This window comes from Quercus robur, chromosome 6, assembly GCF_932294415.1.
Source record: "Quercus robur chromosome 6, dhQueRobu3.1, whole genome shotgun sequence".
NCBI lineage: Eukaryota > Viridiplantae > Streptophyta > Magnoliopsida > Fagales > Fagaceae > Quercus > Quercus robur.
In genome coordinates, this window is record NC_065539.1 from 43,310,079 (window position 1) to 43,331,195 (window position 21,117).

General features: G+C 36.6%; 2 protein-coding genes across 3 annotated transcripts; one reads left to right on the forward strand and one right to left on the reverse strand.

The window, feature by feature from the left end:
* Positions 1-12,644: 12,644 nt before the first annotated feature.
* On the forward strand, positions 12,645-17,610 carry LOC126688888 (DNA replication complex GINS protein SLD5). Of its 2 annotated transcripts, XM_050383790.1 has the most exons (6): positions 12,650-13,243; positions 14,463-14,585; positions 14,909-14,991; positions 15,087-15,196; positions 16,996-17,071; positions 17,162-17,610. In XM_050383790.1, exons 1-6 carry the CDS (start codon positions 13,067-13,069, stop codon positions 17,256-17,258), a joined length of 666 nt encoding a protein of 221 aa, XP_050239747.1. In that variant the 5' UTR covers positions 12,650-13,066; the 3' UTR covers positions 17,259-17,610. The 2 variants fall into 2 exon arrangements, with proteins under 2 accessions (XP_050239748.1, XP_050239747.1); XM_050383791.1 differs by lacking the exon at positions 14,463-14,585 and having other exon boundaries at positions 12,645-13,243.
* A 635-nt stretch (positions 17,611-18,245) lies between these two features.
* On the reverse strand, positions 18,246-19,112 carry LOC126688889 (calcium-binding protein CP1). Its single transcript, XM_050383792.1, has one exon. The coding sequence runs from the start codon at positions 18,995-18,997 to the stop codon at positions 18,497-18,499; it is 501 nt and encodes a 166-aa protein (XP_050239749.1). The 5' UTR covers positions 18,998-19,112; the 3' UTR covers positions 18,246-18,496.
* Between the last annotated feature and the right edge of the window lie 2,005 nt (positions 19,113-21,117).

Below are 21,117 nucleotides of genomic sequence, written 5' to 3' on the forward strand. Positions count from 1 at the left end.
AAAAACATTTTAGAATTTAAACCACCTCTCCCTCAACTATTGAATTACAAATAATAATTTATATATATATATATATATCTCAAATATTCAAATCTCTTTAATCTGATGTTGTAACTTAGTACTTAACTCATGTTTCTAGACTTGCAAATTGTCTTTGCACAGAAAGTGGACAGTTGGGCCTTTTCTTTTCTTATAAAATATATGGGCTTATCCCCATCTCTTCCATCCCACTATTTGGAAGAGATGGGGCTGGCCCATCTGTGGTTTTTATGGAGGGGGAAGCTAAACTCGGTTGCCTTGGAGTTGGAGGTAACAAGTCACAAGTCACCACACATTTACTATATAACATTGTCCATGATTAGTGGAACCAATCAGGACTGTAGAGTCATAAAGTGTGTCCCCATGTAGTAGCTGGAATTGATTCTAAAAGAAGGTCAAAAAGAAGAAGAAGCAGTAGCTGGAATTAAATTGACAATAACAAGTTACCAACAATGCCAGATAATCCCAGTTGCTGGTCCATGTCCATTATTTGTAGAGAAGTGCTACAAATATTTGAACCTACTATTGAAATTACCTTTTTATCCTAATAGTAACAACCTGCTATTTAAGATTTGTTGTAAAAATGTTATAAATATAGCATTTCTCTTATCTATATGGATAAGTACCATTTAATTAAATGTTAAAAGCTTTGTAGATTAACTAACAATAACACCTCATGATGTTTTCAATGGGGGGATTATTTGGTTTGGCCTAACGGCCTACATTTACGAAAGAAACCACCCTTAATAACTATATCTTTACTATAATCCTAACTCATGTGTTATGATGAACTCAATATGGGGTATTTAGAGGAGACTAAACCATAAACTAACCATTCAATAAAACATGGTTAAGTAACTTGTAATGCAAATAATATTCTTGACTTGCACATTGAAGATTGGGCTTGATACCTTTAACCAGTAGTAGAGCCAAAATTGGGACTAAATATAACAAAATTCTTAAGTTAAAAAAAAAAATATATATATATATATATATATATTAATGACGTAATTCTTAATTGATAAAATATTCTCATATCGATTGTCTTAATCTATAATAACATTATAAGGAAGTATTATTTATTTCTTCAAATTCTCATCTTTGAACCTTTTTAGGATGTTCAACATCTAAAATTTTAACATTGGAGATATTGAGTAGTAACCTCTGACTTTTGAATACTTTTTATCTTACTTTATACATCAATTGTGAATAGTTTTCCCCTTGAAACATTGCCATGCACAGATAAGGAAAATCTCTTGGAATCTTTGACAATAAATGAGGTAGAGTCAACCATTACTCACTCACATGCACTCCCACACCCTCAGCCAACACGTTTTCCACTATCAGTATTATCAACCAACTAACCTGCAAATAATGAAGGCACGTGGAAGAGGGTACCAATGATTCCTATCGAGAGTGATACTATTATGGAAGAAGCAGTGGGAACTAAGAAAACTACAAGGCACACAGCTAGTCAATCTGTGTTACTAAAGAAAAGGAAGACTGTTTCTCAGATAGACAATGTATACTAAGATATTGGCAGAAGTTGGTTCCCAACCCTGTCAGAAGCAATGAGTCTTTTATGTTAGAACTGTCGAGGGCTTGGGAACTAACGAACAGAAAATTAGCTTGCAGATATGGTGTGGGAAAAAAATCTCTCCGTTGTATTTTTAACCGAAACATGGATGGATGAAGCAAGGCTAATTCAAGTTCAAGATCATTTGAATTTTAAACATAAATTTATTGCTCCTAGAAGAAACAAGTCTAGGGGATTGGTGATTTTTTGGAAGGAAGATTTTGATCTAACAATTGAGACGTTCTCAAAGAATCACATAGATGCTACGATTAATAAGAATAAATTGGAGGAATAGAGACTCACTGGATTTTATGGTGAACCTGATACTCAGCTAAAGCATGAAGCATTGTCAAAATTGAGAAACTTGAAGTCTAGAGGTACGACACCATGGCTTTGTGCAAGGAACTTCAATGAAATAGCAAAACAGTCTGAAAAAAGGGGTGGGAGAGCAAGACCTCATTCATAAATGCAAGCTTTTCAGGATATGCTTGATGAATGTGACTTTATGGACTTGGGTTTTGTGAGATCCATGTTCACGTGGCACAAGCACTTTGATAATTACACAATATGGGAAAGGCTAGATAGAGCTGTGTCAACCAATGATTGGTTCTCGATGTATCCGGATACAAAGGATAACCATTTGGATGTTACTACCTCAGACCATAAACCTTTATGGATCATGCCGGAAGGGATGGACTATACATAGTAGAGGCCTTTTAGGTTAGAACAGATGTGAATGTCTGAAAAGGGGTGCGGCGATACAATTGAAGCCGTGTGGCAAAGGAATTATGTAGATTCAGTTGGAGTTAAAGTCGTAAAAAAAATTTAACATCTATGGTAAGGAGTTGACACGGTGGAGTAAAAATAATTTCAGAAATGTTAAACGTGAATTAGAGAAGAAGAGGAAGCAACTGGTACAAGCCAAAAGAGTAGCTATGAATGGGGATTCAGTTCTGCAAATGAAGAAGCTAGAACAAGAAATAAATATCTTGTTGGATAGAAAGGCTAAACTATGGAATCAAAGGTCGAAAGTGTAGTGGCTGAAAGATGGAGATCAAAACACACAATTTTTTCACAGCAAAGCGTCTCAATGTAGGCGAAGAAATTACATGAAGGGACTGTATGATCGAGGTGGGCAGTGGTGTTCAGCTCCTAGCCATGTAGCAGAAACTGTTTTGCAGTTTTATTAGCGGCATTTTACTACTACCAACTCGAATAACTTTGATGAGATTCTAGAACAAATACCACAAGTTGTGATAGCAAAAATGAATACACAATTAACAAGTGATTTTATAACAGCAAAGGTAGAGACTACTCTAAAACAGATGGCACCATTAAAATCACCTGGCCCCGACAGTATGCCACCTCTTTTCTATCAAAATTATTGGTCTTTAGTTGGCAATGATGTTATTGAGGCTATTTTGATGAACTTAAATACTGGCACACTCCCATAAGCATTATGCCACTCTTTTATCACTTTGATTTCGAAAGTAAAAAATCCAGAATTTGTCTCATAGTACCGTCCCATTAGTCTCAATAATGTTTTATACAGAGTCTTCTCTAAGGTTCTGGCGAATAAATTGAAAAAGATTCTACCACAGTTAGTGTCTGAGCACCAAAGCGCATTGATGACAGATCGATTAATCTCAGATAACGTTATGGTGGCTTATGAAACTCTGCATTACACGAGAAACCAGAGTTCAGGTAGCATAGGTTATATGACGCTTAAACTAGATATGAGCAAGGCTTACGACAAAATTGAATGGAGGTATATGGAAAAGCTAATGAGAAAGATGGGGTTTGAAGATACCTGGGTTAAGCTTATGATGGAGTGTATCTCCACAGCTACTTATTCAGTTTTGATCAATGGGGAACCTTATGGTAATATTACACCCACTAAAGGCCTTCGCCAAGGCGATCCACTCTCACCATATTTATTCCTGTTGTGCAGAGAGGGTTTTCTTGGGTTGTTAAAAAATGCTGAATTACTTGGGGATATAAGGGGAGTCTCTATATGTAGAAGTGGACCAAAACTAACCCATTTACTTTTTGCAAATGATAGTCTTATTTTTTGCAAGGCAAAAGATAGTGAGTGTTAAAAGCCGATGGAGATCCTAGCCACTTATGAAAAAGCATTGGGGCAGCAAGTTAATAGAGACAAAACCACCCTATTTTTTAGCAAATCTACAACACAAAATATGCAAGACTCTATCAAAGAAGCTTTTGGAGTGCTAGTGGTTCAATAGTATGAAAAATACTTAGGGCTACCTTACTTCATTGGCCCAAAAAAAAAAAGAGAGTTTTGACAACATCAAGCAATAGGTGTGGATAAGTTTCAAGGTTGGCAGGCTAAGCTTCTATCTCAAGCTGGTCGGGAGATTTTAATAAAGGCGATGGCTCAATCACTCCCTACATATATGATGTCTTGCTACAAAGATGTGGGTCTCCAAGAAGCCCATAAAACATCTTCCTCTTTTATTTATTTATTTATTATTTTAATTGCCACACCAAATTGTATGTACTAAAACTTTAATTTTCTCACCTATTTGTAGCACCACAAAATTGTCTACTCCCATCTTATTGTGCACACACATATAGTACCTTAACTTTATATTAATAATGATGATGACTGTGATGATCATAAAATCAAATCGAGGTATTACACTATTTCAAACAGAATTTATTCGGTTAAATTCAGGTAAAATTTCTTGGCCAAAGAAAAGTTCTCGCTCCTACTAATTCCCAATTCTCAAGTAGATGTCCGTAGTATCCAGAAGCAGTTATGGAGTCTCTTGGTGCCAAACAAAGTAAAAAATTTCTTGTGGAGAGCACGTAAAGAAGCTATCCTTGTTAAAAAGAATTAGTTCAACGGAGAGTCCTAGACGAAGATGTCTATTGTCACTATAATCAGGCCACTGAAGATGTACTTCATGCATTGTGGGACTGTCCAACACTGTCGGCCATTTGCAAAGCTGATACGATGTGGTTGTTTCATAGTACAAAAAAATTCTCTAATTTTTTCGGGTTGGCCAGTTACACGTTGGAGGAAAGGAAAAACCCAAAGTTGCTCGCCACCCTGGTATGGTCTATATGGTATCACAAAACCCTGGTTCAGACCAACAACAAGCTTTTTCTGATCTCTCAAGTTGTTCCCTCAGCCTCACAAACTCTCCGAGATTTTTTTTTTCAGACTTTACCGATCCCAAAGACACAAGATCTTGCTCTGCCTAAGCCTCAGATTGGCTGGATCCCCCCACCACCATCGTTCCTCAAGGTCAACTTCGACGACGTCGTGTTCAGGGAGACATATGAAGCTATTAAGAATCAGAATGGAGAATTGAATGGGTAGATCTCTTCGAGGGGATCTAGGCCTCCAAGAACAGGGCATAAGAAGAATTGTAAAAAGAGAGAGAGAGAGAGAGAGATAACCAAATTTGGAAATATTATTCAATGAATCAATCCATAACCAATCCTCTTTATCTTATACAACAAGTCCCTAACTAACTAACCAACTATACCCAATTGTCACTAACTAACTAACTAACTAACTACACTCAGGTATACTGCATACTCACACGCACAGCCCTGCCACACCACATCATTAGTACACGCACCCCCTTGCATTTGTACATGCATTCCCCTGTACTGGCACACACACACACACGTACCCAATTACACATATACAAGAGAGATTCCTAACATTACCCCCTCCTATTTAAAGCACCTTGCCCACAAGGTGAGGGAAGGACACTTGAAGCCGATGCAGTGACTCCCACGTGGCATCCTCTGATGAACAGCAGTCCATTGAATTAGGACCTCAGTAATCCCTCTAGACCTCAGTGATCTAGACCTAGTCTGCAACACCTTGATAGGTTCAACACACACTTGTCCATCAGCATCCACAGGAGGCAGAGTAGGAATAGGATGAACCTTTTGGCCAAGTTTCAACTTTAGGCATGATACATGAAAAACATGATGGATCTTGGCTTCCAGAAGTAAATCCAACTTGTAAAAGACTGCCCCCACCTTCTGTAGCACTTGGAAAGGACCAAAGAACCTAGGTGACAGCTTCCACTTACCCTTATAAGCCAAAGTTCTCTGTTTATAAGGCTGCAACCTCAAATAGACCCAATCCCCAACCTCAAAGGATCTGTCTTGTCTATGCTTATCAACTTGGATCTTCATTCTCTCCTGTGCAGCAGCTAAATTAGCTCTAAGAGTAACTAGGATAGCTTCCCTTTGACACAATAGGCCATCCAAAGCAACCACTCTAGTAGTACCTGGCACATAGGATTGCAAGGTAGAGGGAGGAAAACCATATAGAGCTTCAAAAGGGGTTAGCTTCAACTTGGTATAAAAGTTGGAATTAAACCAAAATTAAGCTAAGGGCAACCATTCAGCCCATCTATGTGGACTGTCACTAGTGAAGGCCCTTAGGTATTGCTCAAAACTCCTATTCACAATTTCTGTTTGACCATCACTTTAAGGATGGTAAGCAGTGGACATGGCCAAATTAGTCCCTTGCAGCCTAAAGAGTTCAAACCAAAACAATGAAGTGGATGTGGCATCCTTGTCACTTACAATGGATACTAGCAGACCATGCAATTTGAAGACATAATGCATGTACAGGGAAGCTAACTTGGCTGCAGAATAGGGATGAGAAATAGGTATAAAATGGGAATACTTGGTCAGTCTATCAACCACAACAAGAATTACCTCATACCTTTGGGACTTAGGTAGACCCTCAACAAAATCCAAGCTTACATCTGTCCAATGAGTGGTAGGAATTTCCAAAGGTTGAAGCAAACCTGCTGGAGCAGAAGTCTTAGACTTGATTCTTTAGCACACATCACACTCCCTTTCAGAAGCTTTAATATCTGCCTTCATCCCATGCCAAAAAAACTCCCTTTTAGCCCTTTGATAAGACTTAAGGAATCCTGAGTGACTAGCCATAGGGCTGCTATGAACCAGCTGTAACACTTGAGATTTCAAAGGGCATTGAGGACCTAAGAAAAATCTGCCCTTATAGACAACAATATTATTTTGCCAAGTGAATCCATTAGTAGTTGAACCAGCTTGAATGGATGGAATAAGTTGTTGCATAAACTGATATTGAGAATAACTATCTCTAAGAATATACAACCAAGTAGGATCAAGAACTGAAAGAAGCAGTAGACAGCTAGCTTTAGAAAACTCCTCATGCTAACCAAACATAGAGATGTAATCAGACCTTCTTGAAAGGGCATCTGCCACCTTGTTTTCAACCCTTTTTTTGTATTCAACTATGAAGGCATACCCCAGCGATTTAGCCAACCACTTCTGCTGAGCTGGTGTGGCAATTCTCTGTTCCAATAAGAACTTCAAACTCTAATGATCAGCTCTCACAATGTAAGGCCTGCCCAATAGGTAAGGTCTCCATTTCTTGACTGTAGTGGGCAAGGCAAGCAATTCAGTCTCATAAGCAGACAGATGAAGATGTTTTCGCTTCAAGGCTTGACTGTGATAAGCAATAGGCCTATGCTCTTGCATCAAAACATCCCCTAACCCATACCCTGAGGCATCACACTCAATAATGAAGGGCTTTGAAAAATCTGGAAGAGCCAACAATGGAGGCTGAGCTACTGTAGCCTTGAGCTCATTGAAAGTAAGAAGAGCTTTGTCTATTCAATGAAACTCATCCTTCTTGAGAAGATCAGTTAAAGGCTAGGCAATAGCTCCATAATTTCCGAAAAATTTTATGTAGTAACCTGTAAGACCTAGAAACCCTTTCAAAGCCTTAGCATTTTGAGGAACCGGCCTCTATTACATAGCTAAAGTCTTCTTAGGATCAGCTTTCACCCCATTGCCAGAGATGATATGGCCCAAATACTCAACCTCAGCACACCCAAACACACATTTAGATTGCTTAGCATATATCTGATAAGATTGCAAGACCTCTAACACAATCTTTAAGTGAGAAAGATAATCAGAAAAATTGGAACTGAAAACCAGAATATCATCAAAGAAAACCAGTACAAATTTCCTTAGATAAGGCCTAAAAATAGCATTCATGAGAGCCTGAAATGTTGAAAGAGAATTTGTTAGTCCAAAAGGCATTACAAGGAACTCATAGTGATCCTTATGAGTCCTAAAGGCTGTTTTAGGAACATCCTCAGGTTTCATACGGATTTGGTGATACCCTGACCTCAAATCCAACTTAGAAAATATGGTAGAACCTGCAAGTTCATCTAGCAACTCATCCATCACAGGAATTGGAAATTTATCTTTAATGGTGGCCTTATTGAGTGCTCTATAATCAATGCACATCCTCCAACTACCATCAACCTTTCTAACAAGTAAAACAGGTAAGGAAAAAAGACCTTGGCTAGGTTGTATTGACCCAAGTTCTAACAATTCATTTACAACTTTCTCAATTTCAGACTTTTAGAAATAGGGATACTTGTAGGGTCTTTCATAGACTGGTGGGGTGCCATCTTTTAACACAATTTGATGCTCATGCCCACGGATTGGAGGTAATCCTGTAGGAACTTCAAACACCTTAGAAAATTGAGCCAAAAGATCTAACAAGGTAGCAGGCAGCAAGGGCTTATCCTTAGAAGTGACAGTAGCAATGTGGAGAACCAAGCCCTTATTTTCTCCACGAGAAAACAAGTTGTTTGCCTCTGAAAAGCTTGAAGGTGACAGATGCAGACCTTGCAAGAACACCTCTTTATCCAAATAGCAAAACCTCATGGTCAAAAGCTTAAAATCCCATTCACTAGCACCCAATGTGCTCAGCCATTAAGTGCCAAGGATCATTGCACACCCCCCTAAATGCAACACATTGAAATTCACTACAAATGTAAACCCTTGGATAATAATTGTCACTCCAAGACAAACCCCTAAATTCTTGATAGTATTGCCATCAACCATTTTAACTTCTAAAATTTGGGAAGTATCTAATGGTAAATTCAGAGTAAGCAACTCACCAGCATCCAAAAAATTGTGTGTGCTCTCAGAATCAATGAGAGACACAACCTCACGATTCTTGATTCTTCCCTTCACCCTCATAGTCTGAGCAGATGGATTACCCACTAAAGCATACAAAGTAATCTTAGCAGGTACATTGTCATCTACTTGCACATGCTCTTAAGGTCCCAACACCACCCATCTTCTTCCAACTCTACTAATTAAGCACCAGAACAATGCTCAACATCCACATCACAGCCTTCCAACAAAAACAGCTTTGCCTCTTTACACTTATGTCCTAAATGCCATTTCTCATCACATTATAACACAAGCCCTGTTTCCTTCTCTCCTCCATTTGAGCATTAGTTAACTTTTGCAACGGAAGCTTAACCTTAGAATCATTCCTGCCCTCCAACCTAGGTAACCCTAAGATAGAAGGTTTACTAACATCTGTTACAGGTTTAAAAGACTTCCTATTACTGATTAAGAACTCTTCTTGAATCTTAGCTAGCCCAAATGCATCATTAAGGGACTTAGGAACTAACATCCTCATAGGCAATCTAATCTCATCTTTTAGACCACTAAAAAAACAACTAAGTTTGTGAGATTTAGACAGCACTTTAATTCTATTAGAAAGAATTTCAAAGTTACCTTTATAGGAAACCACAGAGGTAGTCTGCTTCAGCCTAGTGAGTGCTTCCATTGGATCATCATAGGCTAAGGTACCAAAATGAGTTTGCAAGGCTCTGATAAAGACCTCCCAACTAGCAAAGCCACTTGCTTGTTCAGCAGCTTGAAACCAGATGAGAGCTTGAAACCAGATGAGAGCTTCTCCGTCAAGATGATAAGAAGCCATGAGTACTTTCTGATGTTTTGGAGTACCATGGAATGAAAAGAACTAATTGGTTTTGTAAATCCAACAAGTTGGATCTTGACCATGAAACCGAGGTAAGTCCAGCTTTAAGTTCTTGATGGTACACATTGAAGAAGATTCTAGGTTGGTGGCATTCCCAATTTGAAGAGCTCGAGATCCATTGATGGGAGAATCAAGATGCTTTTCTTCATTCTTAGCTATTCTCTGCATAAACGAATTGAGGGTTTGCAATTGCTTTCTGAATTTCATGTAAGGTCTGTTCATGGCAGTCCAGAACCTTAGACATCGTGGTGATTTTCTTAGTGTTTTGGGAATTGGATCGTGTTTCAATCATGGTGGTGAATTGGATTCAACCAGGCTTTGATACCAATGTTAAGAATCAGAATGGGGAATTGAATGGTAGATCTCTTTGAGGGGATCTAGGCCTCCAAGAACAGGGCATAAGAAGAATTGTAAAGAACTAGAGAGAGAGAGAGAGAGAGAGATAACCAAATCTAGGAATATTATTCAATGAATCAATCTGTAACCAATCCTCTTCATCTTATACAACAAGTCCCTAACTAACTAACCAACTATACCCAACTGCCACAACTAACTAACTACACTTAGGTATACAATGCACACTCACACGCATAGCCTCGCAACAACATATGCACACCACATCATTAGTACACGCACCTCTTGCATCTGTACATACATTCCCCTGTACTGGCGCACACACACACTTGTACCCAATTACGTATATACAAGAGAGATGCCTAATAGAAGTGAGTTGGGGGTGGTTGTTCGAGACCATCTAGGGACAATGACAACCTCCCTGTCAGAAAAGGTCAGGCTACCTTCTTCTTCGGATGATGTTGAGGCGATGGCTACTGTTAAAGCAATTTCTTTTGTTATTGACCTCAATTTACCTTCTATTATAGTTGAGGGAGATTCAGAGGTCAAAGAATTCGTTAGCTCATAACCTAGCTAAACATGCAAGATATATTAGTAGTTTCACAGTGTGGATGAATGATGTTCCTCCACAACTTCATCACGTACTTCTAGCCGATTATGGCTGATTTTTGAATAAATTTTCGAGGTCTTGTTCCTAAAAAAACAAAAAAAAAATTACTTTCTCAAAATCTCAGGAGGGTCGGTAAGTATAATCTATGTATATAATAATAGGTGAAGCAGAGAGAAACTCAAATTACTTTCAAATTAGAGTTCTAATTTTGTGTCATGTGTTTAGATTTATGTGGGGATCACATCATAATTATCCTTCCAATTGTTCAATTCAAATCTAAAATTGGAGTCCAATTTTGCTCCATTTGTCTAAATCTAAGTGGTTATAATGATGCATTAAAACCAAACATGAAAGCCAAAAAGACATCAATAATCAAGTTCATTCACCTAGGCAAGAACATCTCACTTGCACACTTCTATGCACACTTTTATTGGTGGACTCAAAATAGAGTCTCATGCTCTTTGCTCTCTTAAACGTTTCCTCCCCTTTATCAGTTCTCTCACACAATCTCAATCTATGTCTCTTTGTTTTGTGGGCTTCGTTGAATTTGTATTTTATTGTTGATAGTTGATTTTCTGGTGTTATAGGCTCAACCATGTGATTTGTGAAAGGAAGATAACAAAGATCTCACTAGGCCTCTATGGCTTCCATAGTGACTCCACTGGTACTCCTCTCTCTCTCTCTCTCAATTTTGATTTCAAACTAAATCTCTTATGCAATATTCGTTTATTCCAAGTCTCTCAAACACCAAATTTCGCTTCCAAAGATGCTAGGAATGACTTGACTAACCATCCTCTAACAACATTCTATTCAAAGAATAGAGAGATACATCCTCAGACAAACTTCGATAGTCCATCATGTAAGTGTAACTCCCCTCTCTCTACTATTTGTTACCCTTATTAGGGACTTTAAAAACAGAGATAGATAGAGTTTGTTGATTGGCCATACAATACATACTCAAAGGAGGTTTTTTCTTTTCCTCACTCAAATGGTCCATCATCTTACCCATTGACCATTGACCTGCCATACAATTACAAACTAAAGTTTTTTTTTTTTTTTTTTCCTATTGAAAATTCCATGCACCAACAGCGATTGGAGGTTCAAAAGCATGGGTGGGTTTTTTTCAATATTTTTGTCACTAAGGTTCATATCTCTCTCAATTTCCCATTTAGTTTTCAATCCCTTATTTGAAATAGTGATGGGTTTGTGTCAATTAATGATCTTTGCAACTTCAATGCTTTAGTTTTATTTATATTGAGGTAATATAATATTTGTGTGTGGGATTTGGTACTGCAGTGGTAAAAGGGTGGTCGGTGACTCAAATTATTGGTGTCATAATATTGAAACTACCAGAAATAGGGGATACTAAGTCACTGAGATATTAGCGTGTGTTTTGAATTGGATTAATTGATGGACTATCCATTTTATTCCTATTCATAAAATTTTAATGGAATTGTTTTGGATAGCTAGAATGCTAAATATAATGGAGGATTGCATCGCAAATATACTTTTATTTCATACGAGTTTCAGAGCATTTTAGAACAATAAAACCATCATAATCTCTCTCTCACAAGAAAACCTTGACACTATTTTCTGTTTGTTTGTCGTTGTTTTTTATTTATTAATATTTAAATCTTTCATATTGAGCGCATGTTGTACATTTAGGCGATTATGCTGAGGTGTGAAAATTTCCATATTGAAGTTGATGATGATATAGAGATAAATGTGTAAAAAGACGAAGATGTGTTATCATGAAATCACTTAGTGAACATTTTTTGTAAGAATTTTTGAAGTTGATGATGACATAGAGATAATTGATAAAATTCTTTAATGTTTTTTTTTTCCCTTTTTATCAATAATGTTCATTTTTTCCCTTTTTATCAATAATGTTCAAATGTTTCCGTGCGTATGCACGGGGTAGATGCTAGTTTATTATCAATGACAGATAATTTAGGAATTTTTTAATATTGTTAATAGGAATTAAAAAAAGGAAAAAAAGTGAGAGCTCCGCCTTCACAATCTCTAAAAAACTTACAACACGCTTAAAAAACACTCATCCCACGGGGCAATCTGACGAAGACAGATGTGCAATATGGGAATTGTAAGTTGTAACGTCAGTTGCGGATTTACTCAACGATTCTCTATCCTCTCTCCTCTATAAAAGGCAACGCCCAAACCCATCAATTCCCTGCCTTTTCTTTTTGCTTCTTCCCCCCCGTACTCTCTCTCTCTCTCTCTCTCTCCTCTTTTATGTATTAATAAGAGAGATGGGACCTATCTCAAGTTTGTGCGTGAATCCGACCCCATCACAGCCGTTCATTTTTAATCATGCCATACCATCCGATGGTGTTAGATTCACGCACAAACTCTTGATTTGTCTCCTCTGCAACACCTCACTCCATTTTCTATTAAACATTAAAAAAAAAAAACAGAAACACTGATTTTGCTTTTGGCGCCAATTCCAATTTCTATTTCACTAATTTTCCTTTTTTTCCCCCCTCCTATTCAAATACAAGACAAGAACATTTCATTCTGTTTGTTTGGGATAAGAAAAAAAATAAAGAAAGAAAGAAGGAGATAAAATATTCTGTTTGTGTTATTTTTTTTTTAGTAATCAGATCAGATGGCTTCGGAGGCAGGAGAGGGATCAACGGCTGGGATGGACGATTACGAGACGCTGATCTCAACGACCGACGTGGAGCTTCTCAAGAAGGCTTGGCGTAACGAGAAAGCCGCACCGGAGATTCTTCGATTCGAGACCTCTTTGATTCAAAGAATCAGAGGCCAGATCCAGTTAATGGTATTTCCTTTTCGCAACCCTAAGCTCCTTGTTTGCTTCCCGAGAAAATTATATTCAACTAAAACTATTTTTTTTAATTATTTAGTGTTACGCATTTCTCAGAAGCTAATCAAGTTTCAATTTTATTATCACTGTCTCGTCATAGTTTTTTATTTTTGGGTAGAGTTTTACGTTTAGCTAATGAGGAGCAACTTTAACTTCTACGCTAGCATATACATGTAGTCACAGGTCTTTGATTTTGTCAATTAAAATCCCAAACTTATGAAATCGTTTCAATTTGAAGTCCTTACCTATCTCTGTTATTTATTTCCGTTATTCTAGGCAATAATGGAGCAGAAAAAAAAAAATGGAAAATTGTTGATAAAACTTTATGTTTCACGTAGGTGACTCTGAAAATAAATTAATAACAGAGATGAACAAAGGCTTAAAATTGAAAGGATTGCATAGATTTGGAACTTTAATTGACAATCTTAAAATTTTGGGACCTAATTTGAAATAAGTTATAAACTCCAGGCCTTTTTATGTAAAGATGATGTTTGTGCATATGTTTGTTCCTAAACTATTGAAAAAAGTTTTTTTTTTCATTTCTATTTTTGTCTCCAAACTATTAAAAAACTCTTTATAAAGTTTAAGGATGAAAAAAAGAACTTTATAAAGTTTAGGGACAAAAAACAAGCTTTTGATAAAGTTTAGGTACCAAAATAGTATTTTACCCTACTTACATATGAGATTCATGAAAGATTGGACATTAAATAATTGGAATTGGAATTGTTTATATTATTGAGTCATCTACCACAAAAAAAGTAAATCCGGCATTATGAGCTTGTTTTGTGGTATCGTTTCAAATAATTCAAAATGTTTGTACTAGGTGGACCTGGTGCTACGTCATTTGTGCGCATATTCTTGTTGATGCCAGAATTTTGGTGCATGTTTACAGGAAGAAACTATTGAGGAATTTACGAGTAGTGGAGTTGATATAGAACCACTAGAAATGTCCTTGCTTTTGTGACTCATATTCCACAAAAAACAGATCCCTCACTAATATTTCTGAATAGAGAATGGGATCCTTGTGGACCTATATTCTAGTGTCATTGTGGCAATATTTCATGGTGCTGTCATTTTGAATACTTTAAAATGTTTATTTTAGGTTGACCCGGTGCCATGTCATTTGTGTACATCTTCTTGTTGACACCAAAGGTGGTTTGATGCATGTTTACAGGAAGAAAACATTGAGGAATTTGCTGGTAGTGGCATCGATCCGCTCACAGTATCACTCTACCAGATGGACTTGGATAGGACTCAGTATTTATTTAGATCGTATCTTCGGATTCGCCTCCAAAAGGTGGCTATCTGGCTCTTTTGTTAAACCTTTGTTAGTGTATCCATGTATGTTTAGTGGAATTAAGTCAATCTTTGTATTTTATATCATTCGAAAGGATTGATATATAAAGTGTAGCAGTAATAGAATAAGGACCCTTACTAATTGGTGAAGAAAAGATAAGTCATTCTAAAAGCTGTTGATATGCCCCCCCACCCCCCCAAAAAAATAAAAATAAAAATAAAAGATAAAAGAATAATGTGTTTTGAATTAAATTCTCATGCCTCAGGTGTCATGGTATCAGAATTATATTACATTGTTATCTCCTAAGTAAGTTTCTATTGCAGATTGAAAAATACATGTTCCATATCTCAAAGAACCCTGAAGTTCAGAGCCGGCTTTCTGAACAAGAGAAAGGGTTTGCCAGAAGGTAAAGGCATTAAGTTTTCATGTTGGTCTCATTTCTGTCATGGAAGATTGAAGTTTTTCTTCGCACTGTTGTTGAAGTTGACATATTGGTTGCAGGTGTGCTGATGATATGGAGAGACATCTTGAAGAGAGTGTATTGTCGAAATTGCCTGATAATTATCAGGACATAGTAAAGCAGTCTATAATAAGTGAAGAGAGCGACATGAGTATGCATCATCCTTACAAGTCACTTGGTTTTCTTTTATTTTCCTTTCAACACACCCCACCACCCCACCACACCCCCCTCCCCCCCCCCCCCCCCCGCCTCCTCAACTTTCGTGTGTGCCCATGGAAATCTCTGGATGCCTCAAATCCCTTATTCTGATGACTTAAGTGTTGCTGTAGTATGAAATTGGAACATTGACCTTCTGTGATACTGTGAAATATGCTTGGAATAACTTATACACCAGCTTTTGTAGTTTTAGAATCAATTTTGTATGCTTATATTATGAACTCTTTTTTTTTTTTTTTTTTGAGAGATAATTACAATATGTTGTTAACCTTACAGCTCGAACCCTTTTCCCCTAAATCCCCAGGCACTTTGTGCATGGGGAGGTGTCAATTCAGTTACAAGGCCTTTGGCACCTATATTATGAACTTCTAAATTGGGCATCTTGTAAAGTATTATATTGGATGCTCAAACTGTTGATTGAGTCTTCTTTGTGGTCTGAATTATTGATTGTTTATGAGAAGATATATATTGCAGTGTAGAACAATTATATTTTTATGCACTTCACTGATGTTTGTTAACATTATGAGCTGTAAAAAGTTGTTGGACTGAGCCTTAATTTTAAGTTTTCAAAAAGGCATGACAATCTGAACATTATTTGGGTTTCACTGGTTTTGGCTGCTCAACGCATTCATCAATTTTACTAAATCATTTCCTGACAAGCCAGGAAGTAAAGTTTAGCTTATACTCTTGCCACTATCTCTTCATGGTTGTAATAACTATGCCCAACAAACTCATTTCTTACAGCCTTTTTTTTTCCTCCCCACTTTTAATGACATTGGCTACTCTTTCTGCTTTTTTCTTTTACCTGGTTGGTGTGAGAATTTTTGGTGACAGGAAGGACTGAGAATTTTGCACCTTTTCATTGGGTGCCCTGCAGGATTCTCATGGTTTTAGTCAATGACTAAAGATGCTGATTTTGCAGATAGTGGTTGAAATGCTTACTTATAAATCTACTAGTGTCTTCTCCCTGCTCTGTGTGATACTATGATGGGCCAGATCAACCACCACCAGTCTCTATGTCCTTTGTTTGGTCATTCATTTAAGCAGTGTGCAGGTGTGGCCATGTATAGCCTTATCCATTATAAGGCATATTGCTAGTATTAGGGATGACTAGGAATGCACGCATACCTCCTCATCCCATCTCCAAAAGTTCCATGTCTCATTTTGTACTTGATATTTACTTGCTGCATGTTATCTCATGTGTGCTGGGTGTTAGCTATTTGTTCTGTTAATCTGCACTGTGGTCTTTGGTTTGTGTTATAAGCTTTTTATTATTGTCATTAGTCACAGTCATGGCAATTTGGCTAATGCTATATTTCTATGCAAAGATGACTCCATGCATCGCTTTTCTCCCTTGGCTAAAGTTTATTGCTTCCCTAGTCACTTGGCGCAATGCGCAATTTTCCAATTCACTTTTTTGTTTCAATCATTACTTTATATTCTTCTACAAAATTGACAGAATTTGTCATGACTCTTGGAAACTATGTATATGATTAGAAGTGATCCACATCTAATTTTCAGGTTGTACTGATGAGATATTTTATGATTAAAATTAAATAAATCTGGAGACACTACTTATGCTTTGTAATATGCTTGAGCCAAGTTTTTGAGCATTTGACTCAGGTTGACTTGCATCTAGATTTGGCTTGCTTGTGTTCTAAATTCTTGAGAGACAGGCACCAAGAATATGCACCTTGAAAATTGACGATTATGTTATACCTCTGCCATTTTCAGTCCCAGAGCCGCAATTGGACTCATTCGTTGTCTGTAAAAGCAGAAGATTTCTGGGACCTTTTCAGCTTGATGGCAGGCAATCTACTATTTCTTGCATTTTACTAGTTTGTGCTGCTAGAAATGTTTCATCTGTTTGCTAACCAAACTAGTTCTCCCCTTTTGGCAGTGATGAACTCCTGGAGATGAAGCCTGATGAACTATGTATAATACATTACAAGTCAATCAGGGAGCGTGTACAAGAAGGGGATATTGATTTGGTCTGAGAATCAGCTACTCACTTGTTTGTTTTAAGTTCAGAATAATAAGCTGCTAAGGAAGAAAAGTAACATTAATGCAATTGTAATCTGAACTTGTTCATCATTCAACCATATGAATGTCATGGCGGTTTGATGGTGTGGGCAAACATCATTTAGCTTTATGACATTCATTATGAGGTTAACTTAGTTCCAAAAGCTGGAGAATGTAGAGGCCTAATTCTGGATTTTCGTGGTTAAGCACTCCAAAACAAAATTACAAAAACTCTGGCAAGTTTAATGTGTGCTTGGCTTGCCATCCTCTCTGTATGTATTCTATGGCTGCACTTTAAATAAATTCATTAATCAAATCATTCATCTTGTATGTTGATTTCCTTAAGAAATTGTTAATTACTATAGCCAGACTCGTACAGATTGTCAAATATTTGCTGTTGTTGTATGGTTGTACAACTCGGTTTAGATTTTACAAGATTGCCCGATAAATTCTACGTAGTATATGAGGGAGGAGTATCTGAAATTTTAATAGTAACAACTAACAACTAGCTGTAATAACACTTCTATCTCTTGACGATCTCAAGATTCGAGTCACAAGTATCTCAATTGCTGGGATGACATAATATTTTAAGCCCACCCCATTCATAACCTATCTTGCTTTCGTCCCACACGGTGGCTCAAAATAATACAAAGCACCCGTGATTTAATCCTATCTTATTGCCATCTTTAATTAGATTAATTAGATGTACAGTCCGTTTGGTTAGGCGATCTGAAAGTCTAACTAAAATGGCGTTTTTAAAGCTCAAAATTTCATTTTGCAAATGTAATTCCTTGTAGCTTTTTAATGAATGTTATTTTAAAGCCAAAACAATGTTTCACACCTTCAAAACTAACGGTACACTAAAAAAAAAGTAAAACTCTATAACCCACACAACAATCTCCGAAGAATCTGGAAAATAAAAGAAATAAAAAAGGAAACAAATATTCTTAACAAAAATAAGATACCGAATAGAGTGCAAATTATTAAGGATTAAGGTACACACAGCGGACAGTCAAAGCCCAAATCGACCTGGCCTAACCTGGCATGGTTCATAACATTCTAGTCAAGCTCACATTCTCAAAAATTGTCACTTTTGCCCAAAAAAAGGTTTGAAAAGTAGCCTTTTGATCCATTCACTAATATAATGGAAATGAAACCCCCCCCCCCCCCCCCCCCCCCCCCCCAAAAAAAGAAAAAAAAAAAACTCAAAAATTTAACACGATCGAGAAGATTCGCCGACAAAATCAATAGCCAAAATCTTAAGCAAACCATCATAGGACACACCATCTTTTTCATCACCAGCGCCCAATCTAATCATAGCTCTAATATCTTCATCGTTAGCAGAGAACCCAGCCCATTCCATGTAACTCTTCAAATCTTCGTGGCTCAATTTCCCATCTCCATCCTTGTCCATAACCCTAAACACGTCTTCCATAACCCCACCGTTTCTTGAAGAAGACCTTTTCTGAGACCCCAAAACACGTTCAAACTCGTAGTACTCAACGAACCCATCTTTGTTCAAATCCGCCACAGACATCATTGTCTTTATAGCCTCTTCGTCAGCACCACCGCTTGAAAAGCCAGAATAAAACTTGCGGAGATCTTCACGGCTAATCTTGCCATCGTGATCAACATCAAGCACGTTAAACGCTGGCCTCAAATCTGAACCCACGGCGGTGGTTGCAGCTCGTAAAGTCGTACCAGAAGGACACATTATTATTGCTGTCTGTTTGTTTGTTTTTGTGAAAGAAAAGCTAGAAACGTAACTAGTGGTTTATGCTACGAAAGTAATATAGAGGTTTAGAAATGAAGGGTTGTTAGGAGTTGTGTTATATGCATGTGTATATATATATAGAGTTGGGCTCCAAGGTTTATGTGCCCACGTGTTAGGCTTGGGGGACAAGTTCTAAGAAATGGGGCTGTTGATACGTAGGTGGTGACGACTTATGACTCTGTGAGTCTTTAATAAGGCTGGCGGTTACCACGGCGACTTGGAGTCCTCCTTGAGTGGTTCAAATGGCTTCAACGATACACCAACTTATTATGTCACTGATATTAAAAGGAATTTGGTATGAAATGATACTAGTGGTATTAAAATTCAACAAATATTTCTATAAAAAATAATAATAATAATAAATATGAGATATGTTAATAAAAAATAATTACTTCATTAACAAATGAAAGACATATATTGGTGAATAGTTATTTTTATACACATGTTTCTTATTCATTAGATTTTAATTTTAATGACGTGGTATTATTTGATATAAAATAAAATTTTTTTTTTTTAATGAATACCTTCTATATATGTGATATTGGGTCCATTTGATTAGGCTAAAACCCAAAATTCCGTTTCGTAGTAGCAAATTTTCATTAATTTTTTTTTGCAAACACTGATTTTAAACTTAAAACATCAACACCGTTTTGCAATACCTTATCTAGACTCGTATTGTGTGAATAAGGATAACCCCATCGAGGTTCCAATGACTCTACATCAGAAATTTTTTTTTTTTTTTTTAATTTAGAAAAATAAAATAAAATATAAGGCTAGCGGTCGGTCTTCGTTTGTTTGTGTTGTGAAGATTTTTTGAGCGTTTGTGGCGTGTGGGCTGTCAGGTTAAAAAACACAAGTGTCAATTGTGTGTGGTGGTTGTGGAATGGTAGGTTTGTTTTCTTTCTTATTGTGATCACGTTGGATATTCCCATCCCTATAGAGATGCTTTTTATAATTTGTGATTGAGCGAGAGAGTAACTTTGTCTGGTGTTTTTATTTTCCCCTTCTCCTTACCTTTTTGTTTGTTTCGGAGTCAGCACAAGATAAATCTATAATTACCCTGCTAAGAAACAAAATTAGGATAAGTAGAATAGAAATGTAGGACAGTAATACTTATGCATAATTACTTCTAAGGTGTAGTATTAGGAGATGAGGATGATTGTTCTCTAAAGAGGAAAAAAAAAAAAAAAAAAGAGAGGAGGATGTGGGATTTGAAGTGAACAACTAACATGGGTCATCACACAAAATATATGGGCCATTACATTAAGTTATTTGTAGCTCAACTAGCTTCTACATATGTTTTTAACATAGATATTCAAGATTTAAATCCCCTCTCTATCTCATCAATATATATAAATTTATAACTTTACATGTTTTAAATTGAAATGGATGTATCTAAAAAGTTATGGGAAAGGTAGGAATCAAAAAAACTTTTCAATTTTCTGCATAAGACTAACTTCAATGCAGAATTGCAAAAGTCGAATTCAATGAATTTGACAAATATTATTTGTTCCACATCAATCAATATTAATATATATATATATATATATATATATAAGTAGAGACCTCGTGTGGGAAAACATGAGGTTCTGCCAAGTAGCATATTGTATGACGTCCTTCTCATTTAGGCTTCCACCTCATCTAAATTTAGCATTTATGTCAAACTATTATGTAATGAAAAATGCATTTATTCAAATGTATTAATAAAATTCAAAGAATCTGTATATATTTTTAACTTTACATACTTTGAATTGATAAGGATGGATTCAAAAAGTCATGAGAAATGTAGGAATAAAATTCAAAGAATTTGTGTACATTTATAACTTTACATGCTTTGAATTGAAACGGATGGATCTAAAAAGTCATGGGAAAGGTAGGAATCAAAAAAACTTTTCAATTTTCTGCATAAGACTAACTTCAACGTAGAATTGCAAGAGTCGAATTTAATGAATTGGACAAATATTATTTGTTCCACATCAATATATATATATATATATATATATATATACCTTATGTAGGAAAGTATGAGATTCTGCAAAGTGGCACATTGTATGACATTC